This window comes from Leopardus geoffroyi, chromosome D2 (assembly GCF_018350155.1).
Source record: "Leopardus geoffroyi isolate Oge1 chromosome D2, O.geoffroyi_Oge1_pat1.0, whole genome shotgun sequence".
Taxonomy (NCBI): Eukaryota; Metazoa; Chordata; class Mammalia; order Carnivora; family Felidae; genus Leopardus; species Leopardus geoffroyi.
The window spans coordinates 55,037,194-55,056,487 of record NC_059334.1 but is presented as its reverse complement, the minus strand read 5'-3'; the positions used below and the strand labels follow the sequence as shown (position 1 = coordinate 55,056,487).

Sequence of the window (19,294 nt, the reverse complement as noted above, 5' to 3'; positions counted from 1 at the left end):
TCATTTGACCACCTTAATTGGGTGGATGTTGTTAGAGTACTAAGCATGAAGACAGGCATACTTTATTTTATAAATGTTATTTTTTTAACATTAATTTTTATTTTTAAGAGACAGAGAAAGAGCATGAATGGGGGAGGGGCAGAAAGAGAGGGAGACAGAATCTAGGCTCTGAGCTGTCAGCACAAAGCCCGACATGGGGCTCAAACTCACGGACAGCAAGATCATGATGCGAGCCAAAGGGAGATGCTTAACCGACTGAACCACTCATGCACCCCTGTGTATTCATTTCAATCAAATCTAAAAATTTACAGAAGCTCATTCTAGATCACACGAATGACCAAACAACTTTACCTGGAGTAAATGCTCAAGTAACACTTGAGACACCATTTATTGTCTGGTTGCCATTTGCTTGGCATTGTCGTCAAACTCCTGTCCTATTCATGCACAATTGGACTACATTATGTGGTAGTTTAAGCTTAGTTTGCCAAAAGTATATAAGATTTTGAAAAAATATAAAAATATTTTTATAAATTATTTTAATTTCTAATCAAAACCTATTTAGAATTAGCATTATTAGCTACATTAGGGATGTAAATGTGTATAATGGAAACACAAGCTTCACTAGATTTTGACAAGAAATGACATCTTCTCCGAATGTAACAGTAATGGTAGTTAAATCAAGTCAGGACCATAAATGACTCCAAAGAACTGAACAGTAAAAGAGATTTGTTAAAAATTTTACTCCTGGAGTGTCTGGATGGCTCAGTTGGTTAAGCATCTGACTTTAGCTCAGGTCATGATCTCATGGTTTGTGGGTTTGAGCCCTGCATCAGGCTCTGTGCTGACAGCTCAGAGCTTGGAGCCTACTTTAGATTCTGTGTCTCCCCACCCCTCTCCGTCCCTCCCCGCTCCCACCTTGTCTCTCTCTCAAAAATAAACAAACATTAAAAAAGTCTTTTTAAATTTTTCTCCTAAGTATGATTCCTTGGGCTTAATTTAGCAACCATAATTGATAGTGAAGTAATAAAAAACATGTTATTTGCAGAGATGTACTGGCTAATACAGCAAACAGGATCATAAAAACTTAACTAGCATTAATTTAAAAAGAAGCAAAACCAAAATAATTTGAGTATAGACCTTAAAACTAATATAAGTACCTAATGTTTTGATTATAAACGTTATTACTTTTCATAAATGTTATTACTTTTCAGTCTTCCCATAAAGTATTACTTCAAACTGCTAAGATTTAAAAAAATAATATAATTACTAAGATATTAGTGAAAGACACTATCAAACATGTTTGCTTAGATTAGAAATGTTCAAGTATCACTTTCACTACACCTTTGAACACATAAGGAACTGCCTGCCTAAGGATATGGAAGACTGAACAATAAAAAAGCTAGTATTTTTCATGACAATGATCAACCGAAGGAAGACAAGCCCTGTTTGAGAATATTCTTTGAGACAAAGAGTATGTGAGACAAAGCAGAGAGTATGTTTCAGCATCACAGAGTGAGAACATCTGTTCCCTTCTGCCCCTTCCTTACTAAAATCTAGAACTAAGATAACATAGGATGAAAGAGGTATTAAACTCCCAGAAGAGAAGAGATGGCAACACAAGATTATGGAAGCTGGAAAATAAATGCATGGTTTCTAACAGTCTCAACAGGTGGAGTACAAGCTCAGAAGCTCAGATTTGGGATAGTCTGAGTTATCAGGCAACCAATTAAACATGTCAAGTAGTCAGTTGGATATGAGTTCAGGGGAAATAATTCTGGCTAGAGATATAAAGAAATCTGAGCCATCTACTTAAAGCAGTATCTTAAAGCAGCTAAGACCATCAAGGGAGCCCTAAGCTCTGCTTGGGACGTTCTAATGTCTAGGGGTCAAAGACATAAAAAAGAAATAGCAAAGGGGACAAGGAAGAATCAGAGAAGTAGGAAGGAAAACCAGGCCAATGTGTTCGCTAGAAATTAGCAAACTAAGGACATTGTTTAGGAGGTTACACTGTAGCTTAAAGACCAAGCAAACTGAGGTGACAGACCTCAGTAAGAACTGTTCCAATGGACAAAAGGGGATGAAAATCTGACTGGAACAGATCTAGGAAAAAAAAAATGGAAGAGGAGAAACAAAAATAATTGTCTGTGTTGTATGAATTTTGTTTAGATTTGATTAAAATGAATATGCACATAAAAGCTAAAATTCTTGAGCTATGTCCACAGATTTCATTATGAGAAACACAGCCCTATATCATCAATTGTAAATACAGACAATTTTTCAAGGAGCTTTTTATAAAAGAGAAATGAGGCATTTCTGTTGGCTCCAGACAGGAGGATACATCCATAGTAACAGGAAAGGAGGACTCATGAGCACAGATGTTGGTAGATTCACAGGTGCAGTGGTAGCAACTTTTGCAAGTTCTTTTCTGATTATTTCTGTTTTCTAAGGGCCAACAGGGAAAACGATAAGAGGGAGGGGTTACATCTTACAGATGTAAGAACAGAAGTAAACCCATGAAACAGTCACTGGAAAATGTAATCCTGTAACCTGTGCCTATATCCAAGTTAAATGCTCAAGTAACACCTTGAGACACCATTTATTGTCTGGTTGCCATTTGCGCGGCACTGTTGTCAAATTCCTGTCCTATTCTTGCACAATTTAGAACAGACTAGGGAAACTTAGTAGGACTACTAAACAACCAAGTTACAGGTATGATTAGCCAGCATGACCGACTGGTAAACATTCCCACTTAAAAAACACACCTGCTCTGTAGTCTGTTCATTTGAATATTCTCTCAGAACAATTTTCCTTCTAAGTCCTAGTTTGATTACCCTAAGGCAGAGATAATCTAATCTATATTGAATACAATAACATTTTCGCGAGAGACAAACAACCTACACAGAAATGTATGGTTCAGGGAGCATTCAGGACCTCTCTTCCTTACAATCTGACATACAAGCCCTAAATTGTTCCCATTTTGGCCTTTATATTCCTCTACTATATACTATGAATTTCATAGGAATTTCATTCCTACATCTTGTTTTCTTCTCTCTGGTACGATTTACTCCTCCTACTATATATACATTTTCAAGGTCTTTGCTCTCGTTATATTCTTGTTTTGCACAATATATTACCACTTTCAACTTCTGGCTTTTTTGGTCAAGACCCTACAGTTTCTCTGAGAGCCTTCTCTGCATTAATCAATGTCCAGTTGTAATCTTCATATGACGTATGTGTATAGTACTACTAATGAATAAAAATCAAGTCAACATAATACTGAGTCACAATGCCAGTCCAGACTTCTGCTATTACTTCACCTGAACCATTATTTTCCTGGGGGGGTGGGGGGGGTGGGAATCTGAGATCATCATATAACAAACATTTATTTGGTAATTTATTTTATAGAAATAGACTCTAAAACCAAACAATTTCTTATTTAAACACCAGAAAGCATAATCCCAATCATTCCCCCATCAAAAGCCTACTCCATAAATGAAGTACCCCAAACCCATGAACTGTACTCCTAAAAGGGGGGAAAGACTTTAAACTTCCACAGGAAGACTGTATAAATCTGGCAATGGTTAAGTACACATCAGCCTGTACCCAAGAATATTACCGAGCCCAAAAAATTAACGGAAAAATCTAAACTTACTATGAGTACTTCTTTGTTCTTAATAAGGCTCAGAAAATTACCATCTATTAATTATGCAATGGTACAAGTTTCATTATGTAAACTGATACAACCAAAAAAGTAAAGCGGATAATCTGGATTTTAAAACCAATACAGGTAAATCACTAGATGTAAACAAGAACTTTAAGGGCAGTCTTTAGTTCCAATTTAAAACAAACATTCAGGACTGGAATCCTCAGAATTTTCTAGTATCTTGAAAATCCCCATCTTCTCTTTAATCGGTCCTGAGGCATTCATTTGATCTAAGAGAAAAATACATAAATGTTTTTTATTTTTTTAAACAAGTATTTATTTTTTAAAAAGTATAAGAACCTAAAAAAGAATATTAAAAGAAATGTCCAATGTTGTTATGAAAAGAGTCATCTGTCCAAAACCTAAAAAAAACCACAGAAATGTGAGCCACTTTATTCCTCAATCATTAATAGTCAATGTAACAAAAGCCAGAAAGTAAAATGTACTCTTAATATAATGAGAACTGGCCTCCAAGGAACAAATATCAGTTTGCTAATCAAAATCACTTCTGTTGAATGTAAGATATATTAAGTATAGGGAAACAGTGTGAATTACATTTTCAGAGATGTCTAAAAAATACCAAAAGCCTAATATTTGTTAGTTTAAAGGCTGGAAAGCATGATACCATGAAAATTTATCTTAATACACACCCCAGCTGATAACATGTGGTCTTTTACATTTTTGTCAATGATAGCTATGGAATGAAATCTCTACTGGTGTTGAGTGGCATTACTCTGATTTCTTAGGAAGCTAAAGCATCTTTAATATGTTCCCTGGCCACTTTCCTGCCTACTCACGTTGTCCTTTTCTCTTGTTGACTTTTAGTTATCTATATGTGATAAACACTTCCTTATCTGTTAGGTGTTGCAAATATATTTCTGTGGTTTGTCTCTAATCTGTTTACAGTATCATCTGCTTTAAAAAATTTTTTTAATGTTTATTTTTGAGAGAGACAGAAAGAGAGAGATGGAGACCCAGAATCCAAAGTAGGATCCAGGCTCGGGGTTGTCAGAACAGAGCCCGATGCGGGGCCCAAATCCACTAGCCATGAGATTGTGACCTGAGCTGAAGTCCGAAGCTTAATTGATTGAAACACCCAGGCACCCCGGTATCATCTGTTTTTATACAACTCTTTAATGTAATTAAATCTATCAATCTATAAATAAACAAACATAAAAAAAAATATTTTCCTGTCCTAAAGTCATACATGTATTTTCCCGTATTTTTAAAGTTTTGCTTTTAACATTTAGGTTCTGACCTGTTAATTTATTTACAATTTGTTCTTGAGTGTGGTATGGTGTCCTAGCTGTTGATTAGAAATGTCCCGGGGCATGCTTAACAGACTGAGCCACCCAGATGCCCCAAAACTATAAAACTCTCAAGAGAAAACACCATGACCTTGGCTAGGCAAAGATTACTTACACATGACACCAAAACAGTAAGTGGTAACAAAAAAAGATAAACTGGACTTTATGAAAATTAAAAAGTTTTGCCCTTCAAAACACACTAATTAGGAAAGTGCAAGATAAGGGATGCCTGGCCAGCTCAGTCGGTAGAACATGCAACTAACTCTTGATTTCAGGTCATGAGTCCGAGCCCTATTTTGGGTGTAGAGTTTAGTTGGGGGGAAAAAAAAAGAGCATCCAAGATAAGCTATAAACCGGGAGAAAATATGTGCAAAACAAATATCTGATAAAGGACTTGTATCTAGAATATATAAAGAATTCTTCCAACTCAATAACACAATTTTAAGAAGAGCTATTTGAAATGAAGCTGAAGATATCACGAGACTATATGCAGTGATGTGCTTGTAAATGTTCAACAATTGGCTTCCCGGATACCCTGCCCCATCAAAAGGCCCTGGATTTGTAGTTTTTCCCTATTTCCACGGTATTAACATATTCCTGCCTTCACCAATACCACACTACCAACATAACAGTGCTGAAGGTAGGGATGGGAAAAGACGTGCAGTAGTATAGCTTTATACAGTATTTCCCCTACGCAGTTACAATACACATAATTGGGCATAGGTTACCAGTAGGTTATGAAATAATTAGGGAATGATGAGTTTTAAACATATTTGTTTTCAAAATAATTTATGGTCACCAACGTAGACATCAACTCATTATTCTAAAAACTGAAAAACAGAAGAAGCAATTTATCCTGCTTCACCTGTATAAACTATATCTCAGAATAACCAGAGTTGGTAGGGAAAAGTTCTTTATAGACTCATTCTGGCTAATAAAGGAAAAACAAAACAAGAAAATCACCATTTTGCAATCCTTAAGGTAATAATTGTTCAAACAATCATCAGTGGATACTAAAATCATCAGGCTTAATAAAAGACAGAAAACTTGATAAGATCAGCCTGAATGACCTGACCAATCTTAGCTCACTAAAAATAAGAAACCCAGAAAAGCACTTCCTGGTAGGATTTAAAATATGACAATAGCTATTTGGTCTCAGCTGGTGACATACCATCTAGACTAAGGAAGACCTGGAAACTTCAGGACCATGTGAACTGCGTCAGCAAACACCAGAAGCACCCAGGAGGCCAGGGTGATGCTGGTGGCATGACCACAGGATCCACTTCAACAAATATCACTGAAGTTACTTTGGGAAAGTTGGAATGAGGCATTACCACTTACAGAGGAACCAGAGCCTCTGCCCACCTATCAACCCTGATAAATGCTCCCCAAGACAAGACTGGAGCTGATTCTACCATTGATGAAATGAAATTGGGCTGCAAACATCCGGGAAAGAGAAAGTTCCCAAAACAATCTGTCATCATGAAGGCTAAACTCTTCAGCGGAAGAGTGGAGAAGGTTACGGGTGTCTATGTGGGGGAGCCTTGGTAGCTTAAAACCAGGTGGAGGGAGCTCATTAAATGCTAACAGGTGCTTTTCTCAAAGAGAGAAAGAACAAAGTATTACAAAGTATTCATAAGAAACAGAACCTAGGGGCGCCTGGGTGGCTCAGTCGGTTGAGCAGCCGACTTCGGCTCAGGTCACGATCTCACGGTCCGTGAGTTCGAGCCCCGTGTCGGGCTCTGTGCTGACAGCTCGGAGCCTGGAGCCTGTTTCCGATTCTGTGTCTCCCTCTCTCTGACCCTCCCCCGTTCATGCTCTGTCTCTCTCTGTCTCAAAAATAAATAAACGTTAAAAAAAAAATTAAAAGAAACAGAACATAGATCTAATTAAGCCTATAGAGCTATTTACATAGCTATTTATCACTTTTCTGAAAATAAGTAGATTGAGGAACAAATTAACGAACACAAAACGGGTTAAAAAAATCAGCCAATTTCAAAATATAGGTCATTTTATAGGACAACCCACTTTTCCTCTATGACATGCAACAATGAAAGTGAGAAGGATGTTACAGAAGAGTCATAACAAACAATGAAATTTGGATCCTGATTCAAACTGTAAAAAAGGATTTGAGACAACTGGGGAAATCTGAATATGGCCTGGGTAGTAGATGATATCAAGGTTTTAGTGCCAATTCTCTTAAATGTAATGACATAGTGGCTACATTTAAAGACCTGCTCTTCCCAGTAAAAGATGCCTGAGTAAAATGCCTGGGTAAAATGTCATGACTTTAAGATTCTGTCAAAAGAGAATCAAAATGAAAAAAGACTAGTTAAATGTTGTGGACTATTGTGGCTGAATCAATTACATATAGGGGTACGTTAAGTATTACTATTCTCTCTTCTTACATGTCTGTTTCAGTTTCCAGTAAAAGAAAAATAAAAGGTTACTTGCCAATGAGATCACTTCGATCCAGCAACAACTCCAAATCTTTATCACTAATGACCTTCTCTCTTGATCCTTTTACTTCTCTATAAGAAAACAAAATATTCAAGTCCATATGATAAATCAAAACTATGAATTACATTTTTTAAATTAAAATATCTTACCTTTCATAATCTCTAGATTTTAATAATTCCATTAATTCCTTAGGGTCTAAGAAGTTCTTAGATTGATTTAATCCAGACTGACCACCTTTGAAATGATCTAGAAAAAAATTTTCAAGAAAATCAAAACATTGAAAATTGCCTTTAAAACCAAAATATACTACATTATAAACCAATCAGAATGGTGTATGTTAAAAAGTATAGGCAAAGTCAAGTGGTGATAAAGAGAAAAGTAATCACAGCTCTCATACTTTGCTAGTAGAGATGTAAAATGGTATGTCTGCTTGGAGAAAAAATTCAGCAGGTTCCTGTAAGTAAACATGCACCCATCCAAAGACCAAGAACAAACAAATGCATGTGTCCATAAACACTTGTACAAGAACAGCTTATTCAGAAAAACCAAGATATGAAAAACAACTTAAATGTCAACCAACAAAAGAATGGACAAACTATTAACTTCTAATATAACATAAATGAATCTCAAAATGTTCTGCTGAAAAAAGTAGTAGCTACATACATACAAATGAATCCACATATGAAGTTAAAGGAAAAACTAATTTGTGTCACAAAAATCAGAACAATGGCTGCCTTCTGGTGAGGAACAAGAGAGCATGGAAAATGACTGGTGTAGGGGAAAATGGTTTTGGATGATGGAACTGTTTACCTTGACCTAGAGAATAGTTACACTGTGTGTATTCACTTATCAAAATTCATCAACCTGTACATTTAAGATCTGGTTATTTTACTGTATCCATATTATACCTCAATAAAACACTGACAGTATTTTAAAAATTCTTTTCAAATTGTTCTTTGAAATTAATTTCTCAAAATACTGAAAACAGACTTGGGAAAATAAAACTAGACAAATTTTACTGAATTTAAACTATATTCAAAAGAAAATATATTTCATCATTCAAATTCCTAAAGCAGCACAGCTGAAAAAATTTTAATTTGCACAAAATCTTCTTAGAAAAGTTCTTTTTTCCTCCAATGTAAATTCCAACTACAATCTGAATGTTCCATGAAGTCAAATTAAAGATTTCTAAAACCTAACCTCAATGTCAGATACACTGGAGGAAGTATTTGCAAGTAGAGAGCAAGAAGAAAAGTAGCATAAAATAAACTAATAGTGATTTTTGACATCATGTTCCCATTACTCTAGGCTTCACAACTTAACAGATGTTTTCAACTTTTGTGATGTAGTCATGAAGCCAATTTCTCCAAATAGATTTTCATACTGAATGAATAAAAGCAGAAACTTCTCCAAGGAATCTTAGGGAACAGAATATAAAATGCCAATGCCTCACCTACTTCACTTCCCCTACTTCTCACAATCTAAAACACTATATTTTAAAGAAGATTATATTTGAAACAATGAAAAGGACATTCTAGAGCCACATATTTTTTGAAATAGCAAGTTAAATCAAGTAAATAGTTTTTATAGCACTACTTCAATGTATCCTTAATATTCTAAAACAAATTTTTTTCAATGTTTATTTATTTTTGAGAGAGAGAGAGAATCAGAGACAGAGACAGAGCATGAGCAGGGGAGGGGTACAGAATCTGAAGCAGGCTCCAGGCTCTGAGCTGTCAGCACAGAGTTGAACACAGGGCTCAAACTCATGAACCATGAGATCATGACCTGAGCTGAAGTTAGATGCTCAACTAACTGAGCCACCCAGGCACCCCAATATTCTAATACTTAATATACTGAACTTCCAAGAAGAGGCTTGAAACTTTCTTAAAGCCTTTCGACAGGCAAATCTCTTATCGAGAATAAGCATTAACATCATGTCAGAGATTAGGATATGGCATTTTATTTATTTATTTTTTTTAATTTTTTTTTTTTTAACGTTTTTATTTATTTTTGAGACAGAGAGAGACAGAGCATGAACGGGGGAGGGACAGAGAGAGAGGGAGACACAGAATCGGAAGCAGGCTCCAGGCTCTGAGCCATCAGCCCAGAGCCCGACGCGGGGCTCGAACTCACGGACCGTGAGATCGTGACCTGAGCCGAAGTCGGACGCTCAACCGACTGAGCCACCTAGGCGCCCCCGGATATGGCATTTTAAAAGTGTCCTGGATAGGGGTTTCCTTGCCCCTCTGCTCCTCATCTAGACACTAATGTTTTTCCTTTGTGTTTATGGTTACGCCAATCTAGTTTAGGTCTTTACAGCTGCAAATTCCCCACTGCTTACTAAAATCCTAATCAAGCTGTACTTATTTATATATTTTTTTATTTTACAGAAAGAGCATGCGCACAGGTGGGTGGGGGGAGAGGGGCAGTAGGAGAGACAGCCTAAACAGGCTCCACTCTCAGCGCAGAGCCTGACATGCGGCTTACTCCCATGGCCCTGGGATTATGACCTGAGCCGAAATCAAGGGTTGGAGGCTCCAATGACTGAGCCACGTAATCGCCCCCGTACTAATTTCTTTTATAAAGAAATCATTGGGGCACCTGGCTGGCTCAGTCAGTGGAGCATGCAACTCTTGATCTTGGGGTTGTGAGTTCAAGTCCCACACTGGGTGTGAGATTACTTAAAAATAACATCTTTCAGGGGCGCCTGAGATGCTCAGTCAGTTAAGTGTCCAACTCCTGGTTTTGGCTCATGTCATGATCTCACAGTTTATGGGACTGAGCCTTGCATTGGGCTTTACGCTGACAGTGCTACTTGGGATTCTCTCTCTGCCCTTCACCTGCTCATGCTCTTTCTCGCTCTCAAAATAAATAAATAAATACACTTAAAAAAAAAAATCTTCAAAAATATAATAAGGAAAATATCAGTAACAAAATCCCACAACATACAACAGGCAACTGAAACAAAAAAGTACTACAAAGTATTATTTACTTTTGTGGATGATCAACTTTTCCAGTTTTCTTTTAGCAGCTGCTCTTTCCACAATTTTCTGATCAATAGTATTTGCTGTGACAAGACGATATACAACAACAGGCTTTGTCTGACCAATTCTATGACATCTATCCTGGGCCTGAAGATCAGATTGGGGATTCTTAGAATAAAAAGAAAAATAACATTTAACAGTTGAATATTAAAGTTACTTAAACTCATAATATGTGGGTAAAGTCACATGCATGCATGATCCAATCAGAATCTTTTAAATAGTGTCTTAAAACTCATTTTAGATCTCTAGAATGACTTCAATGATAAAACATGTTCAAGTCTTTACACATAGGGTACTTGATAATGATTTTTGTTTTAAAATGGGATACCTTTTCAAAATAAAATTGCAAAGCATACAATGAAAGATAAAAAAAAATTCAGAATGGAAATATGATCAGTATATTGCTATACTTTTGACTTACCCAATCACTATCATAAATGATAACTGTATCTGCTGCAGTCAAATTAATGCCCAGGCCACCAGCTCGTGTACTGACTAAGAAGATAAACACCTCTGGATCTGTGTTGAAGCTGTGCATCTAAAAGCAAAAAAGGGTACAGACCCAAGGAATTAAGAAATTATTATTGCCTGGAATATGGATATGGTGTTGCATGTGGAGCAACCATCTTATAACCATGTGTTTATAGCAAAGGCGGGGGGGGGGGGGGGGGGAGGCAATGCCAAGGGATATAATAAGCCAGCATTCTCTAAACTAGGTATGAATTCTTCATTACCTACAGGATTTTTGATGTGGAGTAAAAAAATAATGAAAACCCCAGAAGTCAGTACAGTTGAAAAAGACAGGGCACCTGGGTGGCTCAGTTCGTTAAGTGTCTGACTTTGGCTTGGGTCATGATCTCATGGCTTGTGGGTTCGAGCCCCATGTCAGGCTGTGCACTGACAGCTCAGAGCCTGGATGGAGTCTGCTACGGATTCTGTGTCTCCCTCTCTCTCTGCCCCTCCCCTGCTCATGCTCCGTCACTCTTGCAAAAATAAACATTAAAAAAATTTTTTTTTAAAAAGCTGAAAAAGACTAATTTGCTGGAAAGAGGTAAAATTATCAAAGACTTCCTTCCCACAAAATAAATAATTGTAAGCATATCCACTGCCCAAATTAAGACAATAAACCAGGGACTTTAAGAAGCACTCTATCAATTTGATCTTCAGAGGGGCTTGACACTGAGTAGTTCAGTCAGGCCAGTCACACAGGTAGGTCATACCTATGTAACTAACCTTCAGTGGAAACCATGGACACCAAGGCTCAGATGAGCTTCCCTGGCTTACTTCACATGTGAGGTTACAAATTGTTCCTGAGAGAGCACCTGGGTGTCTCCAGTCGGTTAAGCGTCTGACTTCGGCTCAGGTCATAATCTTGTGGTTCATGAGTTTGAGCCCTGCGTCAGCCTCTGTGCTGACAATTCTGAGCCTGGAGGCTGCTGCAGATTCTGTCTCCCTTTCTCTCTGCCCCACCCTCACTCAATGTTCTCTCTCAAAAATAAACATTAAAAAATTAAAAAACAAAAATTAAAACACCCAGGTGCCCCTGTTATCTCAATATTCTTACAGTGGTGGTGAAGTAGGATATTATGAAGTAAAGGTGGACCAAAAGACACATATAATTTAAGAATCATTAAGACTTGGCGGTGCCTGGGTGGCTAAGTCAGTTAAGCATCCGACTTCGGCTCAGGTCGTAATCTCATGGTTCGTGGGTCGAGCCCAACATCGGACTCTGTGTTGGCAGCCCAGAGCCTGGAGTCTGCTTGATTCTGTGTCTCCCTCTCTCTGTGTCCCTCCCACGCTTGTGCTCTGTCTCTCTCAAAAGCAAACATTAAAAAAAAAAAATCACTAAGACTTATTATAACTAAAAAATGCTTAGGTTTTTGATCCTGTTACAAGGTTTTCAGTCTATCAACTTGTGGGTCTACTCTGAACATTACTTTAGAAATCAAGATATGAATTACAAAAAGGAATTTGATACGTATGACATAAATAGTCTTACATTTTTTTCTCTCTCTGAATAAGACATGGATCCATCAAGCCTGCTGAAGTTGAAATTTCTAAAGTGGCAGTAATCCATCAAAATATCTAACATTCTTGTCATTTGTGAAAATAGCAGCACCTGAAATTTAAATATATCTTAGTATCTATTCTGATTAACAGGAAGTAATTAAATAACCAAAAATCCAATCAAAAGTACCACCTTGTGACCTCTGGATTTTAGTTCTGGCAGCATTCGATCCAAAATTAAGAATTTCCCAGAATTTGTTACCAACTCTTCATCAATCTTAAAAGCAGACAAAGAGGGACAACAGAAAAAATAGTCACAATAATTATCAATAACTTTTGTCAAATAAAATCCAGATGAACAGTTCATTTTAATGACAAATAAGTCCCTATAAAACTAAAATTTTTAAAAATTGACCTTGTTATTTGATCTTTTTAAATAAGAAGATAGTTCTTTCTCAGGGAAAGACACACTCTAGAATTTAAAACCAATGATTTCACAAAAACAAAAATCAGTCTAAGTCCAACCTTGATCCTCCCCACCCCTCTCCCAAAGGCTTTGTTTGTAATAAGAGAACTGTTAAGTTTAAACCTACTACACATGTTGAAGTTTTTCCTTTATAAATGTACTTTCAATAAAATATGAATATTACTGCTAGAATTCTCAGTATAAATTAAACATAAGAGCTTATAAGCAACCTAAATATTGAAGAAAATTTTCACCTGGTGACTATTAATTTCCTCATCAGAGATTATTTTCTTCCTTACTTGAATGAAAAACTGTAAAGAAGTGGTTTGCAAATGGGGGCAATTTTGCCCTCCATCCCAGGGTATATTTGGCAATATCTGGAGACATTTTAGGTTATCACAACTGGGGAAAAAAACATATTTGGTATCCAGTGACCAGAGACTAGGGATAATGTTAAATGGCATATAGTTCACAGGCCAGCACCTTGTAAAAAAGATCTGGCCCCAAATGTCAGTATTGTCAGGGATAAGAAACTCTACTGTGTAAGCTAGTGTGAAATAAGGTTATTGAGGATTACTAAAAACAGATTTATTTTAATACTATGCCATTTTTCCATCAAGTGCCCAAGAAAGTAATTTCATTCACCTAATCTGAATGCCCGTAACTTAGTAAACTTTTTGGTTCTGCGACTATCTGTTGAGATGTAGGTAATAAGCAGCCAGAATGATTCTGACAAGCTAAATACTAACTAAAAGTAATACTGAAAAGGTGACAACTATCTCTAATAGATAGCAAGTAAAACACAAAATGGAAATAAATGGTATTAATAGCAAAACAAAACAAAACAAAAATACATCAATAAAACAAAAACTATTTTCACTATCACTCTAAATTTAGGGTGATTCTTAGTGTTCAGATAAAATATGTAAATAGAAATATTTCGCTTACATGTAGAAAGTGACTATCATTCTAACACTCAAAAAGTTCTTTCAATTTTGGGGGAGATGATCTTCACTTACTGGAAGGATTACAATCTTTATATTTTAAGGATTATAATACTTAAGTAATAATCAAAAAAACAAAATGACACTTTCCTTCAATACAAAAAAGTTACAGAAATCAAAACAGTACATTAAATGGTACTGACCTTAAACTCTTGTGTGACCGGGTCTATTGGGTATTCAATCAAATACGGATGATTACAGCATTTACGAAGGAGCATCATTATATTCTGCAGCTTCAGATTCACTTCAGACTCTAGAGGGATATTCGTTTCCACAACAGCTCTACCAAAAACACATAATCCACGAATGTGAGAAATACAAAAAGTATCACAGTTTAAAGGATACTTAAATTTATTTTAAACTCACACCTTTCTCGGTCTACTTCTGGCTGTATTTGACTGATCAATTTTTCCAATTCATTAGGGAAATCATCTATTTTGCTGTAATTTATTGACTTTCTGGAACGCCGTCTTGGTCGTCCAGTGGGACTTAGCTCAACTGTTTCTTTCTAAAAGTGAACAATTAAAAAGGAATATGTTTAAAAAGCTATACCCTTGAGTTCTAAATATATACAAAGTGTGATAGAATACTTTTATGTACAAATGTTTTAAGACATATAGAAATAATAATTTTGTCTTTCATCATCAACTTTAGTGATTTCCAAAGGCATAAAATCAAGGATCCATAAACTTTCGCCAAGTGCAAATGTGGTCATATGAAGCCTAATTATTTTAACGTTTATGACAATATCTGAGAATTAGAGTAAATGCCTTCATATCTCCATGGAAAAAATTAAGGATAGGTAGAGCTGTTTTGAACTCATATGAAGGAATTTAATAACTTAGGGGCTCCACATATCTGCAATAAAGAGTATTTCTTTGGATTAGTATTAACACTGCAATGAAATTCCTCACAATAAGGAACAATATTAAATTCTGAATAGTTAAAAAGCCAGATCTTCCCTTTAATTATATAATAAAAATTGGGGAACAGTCTAATGGTTGTACAAAACAGAAATGTATAGACCCATAAATATTTTGAAAAGAAATACATAGGTCCATAGCGTATAGTAAAAAAATCTGGACATTTAAACAAAATCTAAGGGTCTTTAACCTCCTATAAAGGGACTATGTGCTGTGTCTAGTTGGGAAATTCTTTTAGTATATTGTGTGCTTGATCAAATGTATTTCCAAGTCCATCACTCCACAGCATGACTAGGGTTAATCTGGGACAGGAATAAAAAATTTTAACAAGCATTCCAGATAATGATAAAACAACTGATACGTGAATCATCACCTGAACTTCAGTAGGATCACAGAATTACTAGGAGACAACTTTTGCTACTGACCTTATGCCTTATACTCCAGTTAGAAATTCACCCTCTACAAGTCCTAAAAACAGGTGATAAGCTCCAAGGCTGAAATTAACCACAAAAATTTCAATGCCAACTGTCATTGACAGTTTAGTTCAAATCCACACTCTACCTCACTGCATCCAAACATGTTTGCAATTGTACGGTTCACAATGGCTGTGTAAAAGATCTCTTGTTTCTTTGAAAGCGGTGCATAAACAACTACTTCTCGCTTGGGAGGAACTTCAAGAGCAACATCAGATTTTAGTCTTCTCAGTAAAAAAGGTGTTAGAATCTAAAATTTAAACATGAATAAACATGTGAATATTAAGCATTTCCAAGTTTTCAAGGAATACTCTCTCCACAAACCTCTTTACCCTTCTTTCTCTTTTCTTCCTATATATACACTATCAAATCTTGAAAGGGGAGATAAAATATCTCCTTGAAATTTCCCCAAACCAGAACACATCCCAAACTCATGGTATTTATCCACAACATTCCAAAATTTAACTTTTTCAAAAACTCTTAATATTATCTTAAATATTTTAAAAAGTAGAAAGATGACACTTGTGCCTTTTAGAATTAAAGTGATAACCCACAACATTTACAGTGAGATTTTGGACTAGCATAAAACCAACACACCAACCAACCCAGAGATGTAAACATAAGAGTTTCCTTCTATAAGTTCTAAAATTTCAGGCTTGAAATTATTCTCATTCATCTTCCTACTGTGTGATGTCATGTGAGTTTCACATTTATAAAACAACACAGAAGTAACAGGTAATTATATCATTATTAAATTGTTGAGAAGTCTTCAGAAGAATACATAAACTTGTTTAAATAATTTTGTATCCTTTATAGCCTTATCTTGAAATACACATTGATAACTCATTTATATAAAGAAAGTTCATTTTAGGGCTCTGTGGTTGAATATTCCATAGGTACAGAGTCAAATACAAGAAAGGCTTTAAAAGAGAGAATATTACTACTAGTTTAAGAAAAAAGTATCTGTAAATAAGCTGCTCAGAAACACATATACCAATTGCCAAGAAAAAAAAATACAAATGATCTGGTAGGGAAAGTATGATTTGGGATTTTATTGTTACTTTCAATTTTTGTACTGTTTCACATTTTTATCATGAATATGTATAAACTTTAAAACAAAAAAATTACCATGGATTTTGAATACAATTGTCAATGCACAATTGAAAAGCTTTTTTGGGCTCTCATATGGAAATGACCAGGAGGCCTTTGACAGATTAATGTGTCTAAAGGAAACATAGGTAGGATTGGTGGAAACCACAGAAAACAGCAAAAAAATATTCATAAAAATCACCCACTTTCATTTTTTGGCTGACAAATATATCAGCAACCATAGGGGTAAAAAGGAATATACATGAGTAGGGCAAACTTTTCACTTGAGTTCTGCTGTAAAGCCACGTGACATCTGGGGGTGAGGGAAGAGAAAGGGAGTTGTTAAATTTGAGGGGTCTTCATTTTTCCAAATCTACTACAAAGGGTTGAACAGGTAATCTGTGGGGTTCCTTTTTTATTCCTAGTAGTCCATAGTAAGCATAATAAGACAAAGTCACACCTGGTGCAGCATATGCAATACATTCTGTTCTCGTTCTTTAGCAATAATATCTTCAGCAGTTTCTGAAAGACTAGTGATATCAAACCAAGATTCAAAGCTGTAAGAGAAAAAAGTGATTACAAGTTAACCTATTACATAAATCAATTGTATTAACATAATTATCACAAAGAACTTGCCAAAAAGCTATCATTTTATTCCAACTACTTAGAAGAAAGGAACTTTAACTAAGAGCACATATTTGAAAAGACTAGAAAAATAAAGAAAGTAGTTAAATAACTGGCTTACCTACCTTTTCAAGTCATCGAATACATCTGGCAACAAAAAGTTCAGTAATGACCAAAGTTCTGATAAATTGTTTTGCAAGGGAGTACCAGTCAAAAGAAGTTTGTTATCTGCATTAAATCGTTTTAACTCCCTGATCAGACGGCATTTCATGTTTTTAATCCTGTGTCCTTCATCTACTATTAAGTATTTCCAATAGCAGTGCTAGAAAAGGAATTTAGGGAAAAACTTTATAATTATGATCTCACAATTTTTCCTACAAACAATTCTAAAAATAAAACCTCCATATTAGGGATAGATGTTCAATCTTAACCAATGGCATTTCTGTATCTACTGAGGTGACCATGTTTTCCTTCGAGCTACTGAAAGGGTAAGTAAATTTCCTAAAACGGGTATATACTTGTGTTCCTAAAATAGACCTCACTTGGCTATGAACTAATAATTAAAGTCCACCTGCTATTATGTATTTAAAATTTCTCTATTCACATTCTTTAGGCAAAGCAATCTGTGGTTTCCCTGTGTAATACTTTGTCAGGTTTTGATTAGTATTAAACTAGATTCCTAAAAAAGAACTAAAAGCTTTTATTAGTTCCATATGCTCTGAAACATTAAATATCATTATAATTTTCATTCTTGAGGCATACATCTGAAACTGACACTTATTTAATGTTATGGTGTTCTCGATTTTTTACATAATTATTGGTTTATTTAGGTTTCTCTTTCTTCTGGAGTCAGTTTTAGTAATTTGTATCTTCACAGAAAGCCATCCATCTACTTTCATTAAGTTGTCATAAAAATTGTTTTAATTTCTCATTTTAAAAAACCTTGTAGGGGCATCTGGGTGGCTCAGTCAGGTTAAGCATTGGACTCTTTGATTTCAGCTCAGGTCATGATCTCAGGGTAGTGAGATTGGGCCCCTCATCAAGACTCTGCACTGGGCATGGAGCCTGCTTCTTTTTTTTTTTTTTTTTTTTTTTTAATTTTTTTTTTCAACGTTTATTTATTTTTGGGACAGAGAGAGACAGAGCATGAACGGGGGAGGGGCAGAGAGAGAGGGAGACACAGAATCGGAAACAGGCTCCAGGCTCTGAGCCATCAGCCCAGAGCCCGACGCGGGGCTCAAACTCACGGACCGCGAGATCGTGACCTGGCTGAAGTCGGACGCTTAACCGACTGCGCCACCCAGGCGCCCCTGGAGCCTGCTTCTTAATTCTCTCACTCTCTCCCCCCTCTGCCCCTCTCCTTGGCTCCCTCTGTCAAATAACAAAAATTGACCATTAAAAGAAAAAAAAAAAAAAAAAAGCCAAAACAACCCCCAAATTTTTTATTTCAAGCATTATAATCTCAAAGGAGAAAAAAAACCCTTGTAAAAAAAGCAAAACCAACAAAACCAAAAAATCTTACTCTCATTTTTATTATCTTTCTCTTTTATGTTGATTGGCAAACTTAAAGCTCATCTATTTTATTGCTTAAAAATACAGAAACATGGAATATTTCTGGGAAATACAAATACCAACTTGTCAAGTATCCTTGGATAACAGGATTGGCAGATTGGGGGAAGAGGATGAAATGGGGCATTTTTGCATTTCACTTCAATACATTCAAAGCAGAATAAAAATTTTTTTCAAATAATATTACGACTTTAAGAAAAACAAATTGGGACTTCTTTTGCTGGTAACATGACAAACCAGATAACCTGAATAATCTCTGTCAGACATCTGTCTTAAAAAACCCAAACATAAATAAATGAATATGCACAACAATCAGAAAACCCAATGCAACAGAAATGAGGGTTCTGAAAAATGAATTAAGTGAACAGATACTTCTGTTGCCACTCAGCAATAGGAGCCCTGCACTCCCAAAGCTAAGATCCTTAAAATAATTTTAAGTTCAGTGAAAGAAAATTACAAAATTCTAGCCACTAGTGAATGGACTTGACAAGAAAGCTTATCTGTTTCAATATGGGTGGGATAGGGAGATCAAAATAATTAGAAAGGTCTTCATGTTATATTATTTAGTAGGAAGCTGAAGTTTCAAGAAACAATGTATAGTACAACCCTATATATAAATTAT

At 35.7% G+C, this 19,294-nt stretch overlaps 1 protein-coding gene across 1 annotated transcript in view; it reads right to left on the bottom strand.

Annotated features, from left to right (window-relative positions):
* Positions 1–3,364: 3,364 nt before the first annotated feature.
* Positions 3,365–19,294, bottom strand: part of HELLS (helicase, lymphoid specific) — a 39,472-nt gene continuing 23,542 nt past the window's right edge. Inside the window, exons 12-23 of the mRNA XM_045438274.1 lie at positions 17,229–17,425; positions 16,940–17,036; positions 15,479–15,640; positions 14,363–14,502; positions 14,138–14,276; positions 12,718–12,801; positions 12,517–12,636; positions 10,939–11,055; positions 10,466–10,625; positions 7,620–7,716; positions 7,465–7,541; positions 3,365–3,933 (exon numbers count right to left, since the gene is read on the bottom strand). Of these exons, the coding sequence (XP_045294230.1) occupies positions 3,839–3,933; positions 7,465–7,541; positions 7,620–7,716; positions 10,466–10,625; positions 10,939–11,055; positions 12,517–12,636; positions 12,718–12,801; positions 14,138–14,276; positions 14,363–14,502; positions 15,479–15,640; positions 16,940–17,036; positions 17,229–17,425 (1,485 nt within the window). The 3' untranslated portion in view covers positions 3,365–3,838. The remainder of the gene's footprint in view (positions 3,934–7,464; positions 7,542–7,619; positions 7,717–10,465; positions 10,626–10,938; positions 11,056–12,516; positions 12,637–12,717; positions 12,802–14,137; positions 14,277–14,362; positions 14,503–15,478; positions 15,641–16,939; positions 17,037–17,228; positions 17,426–19,294) is intronic.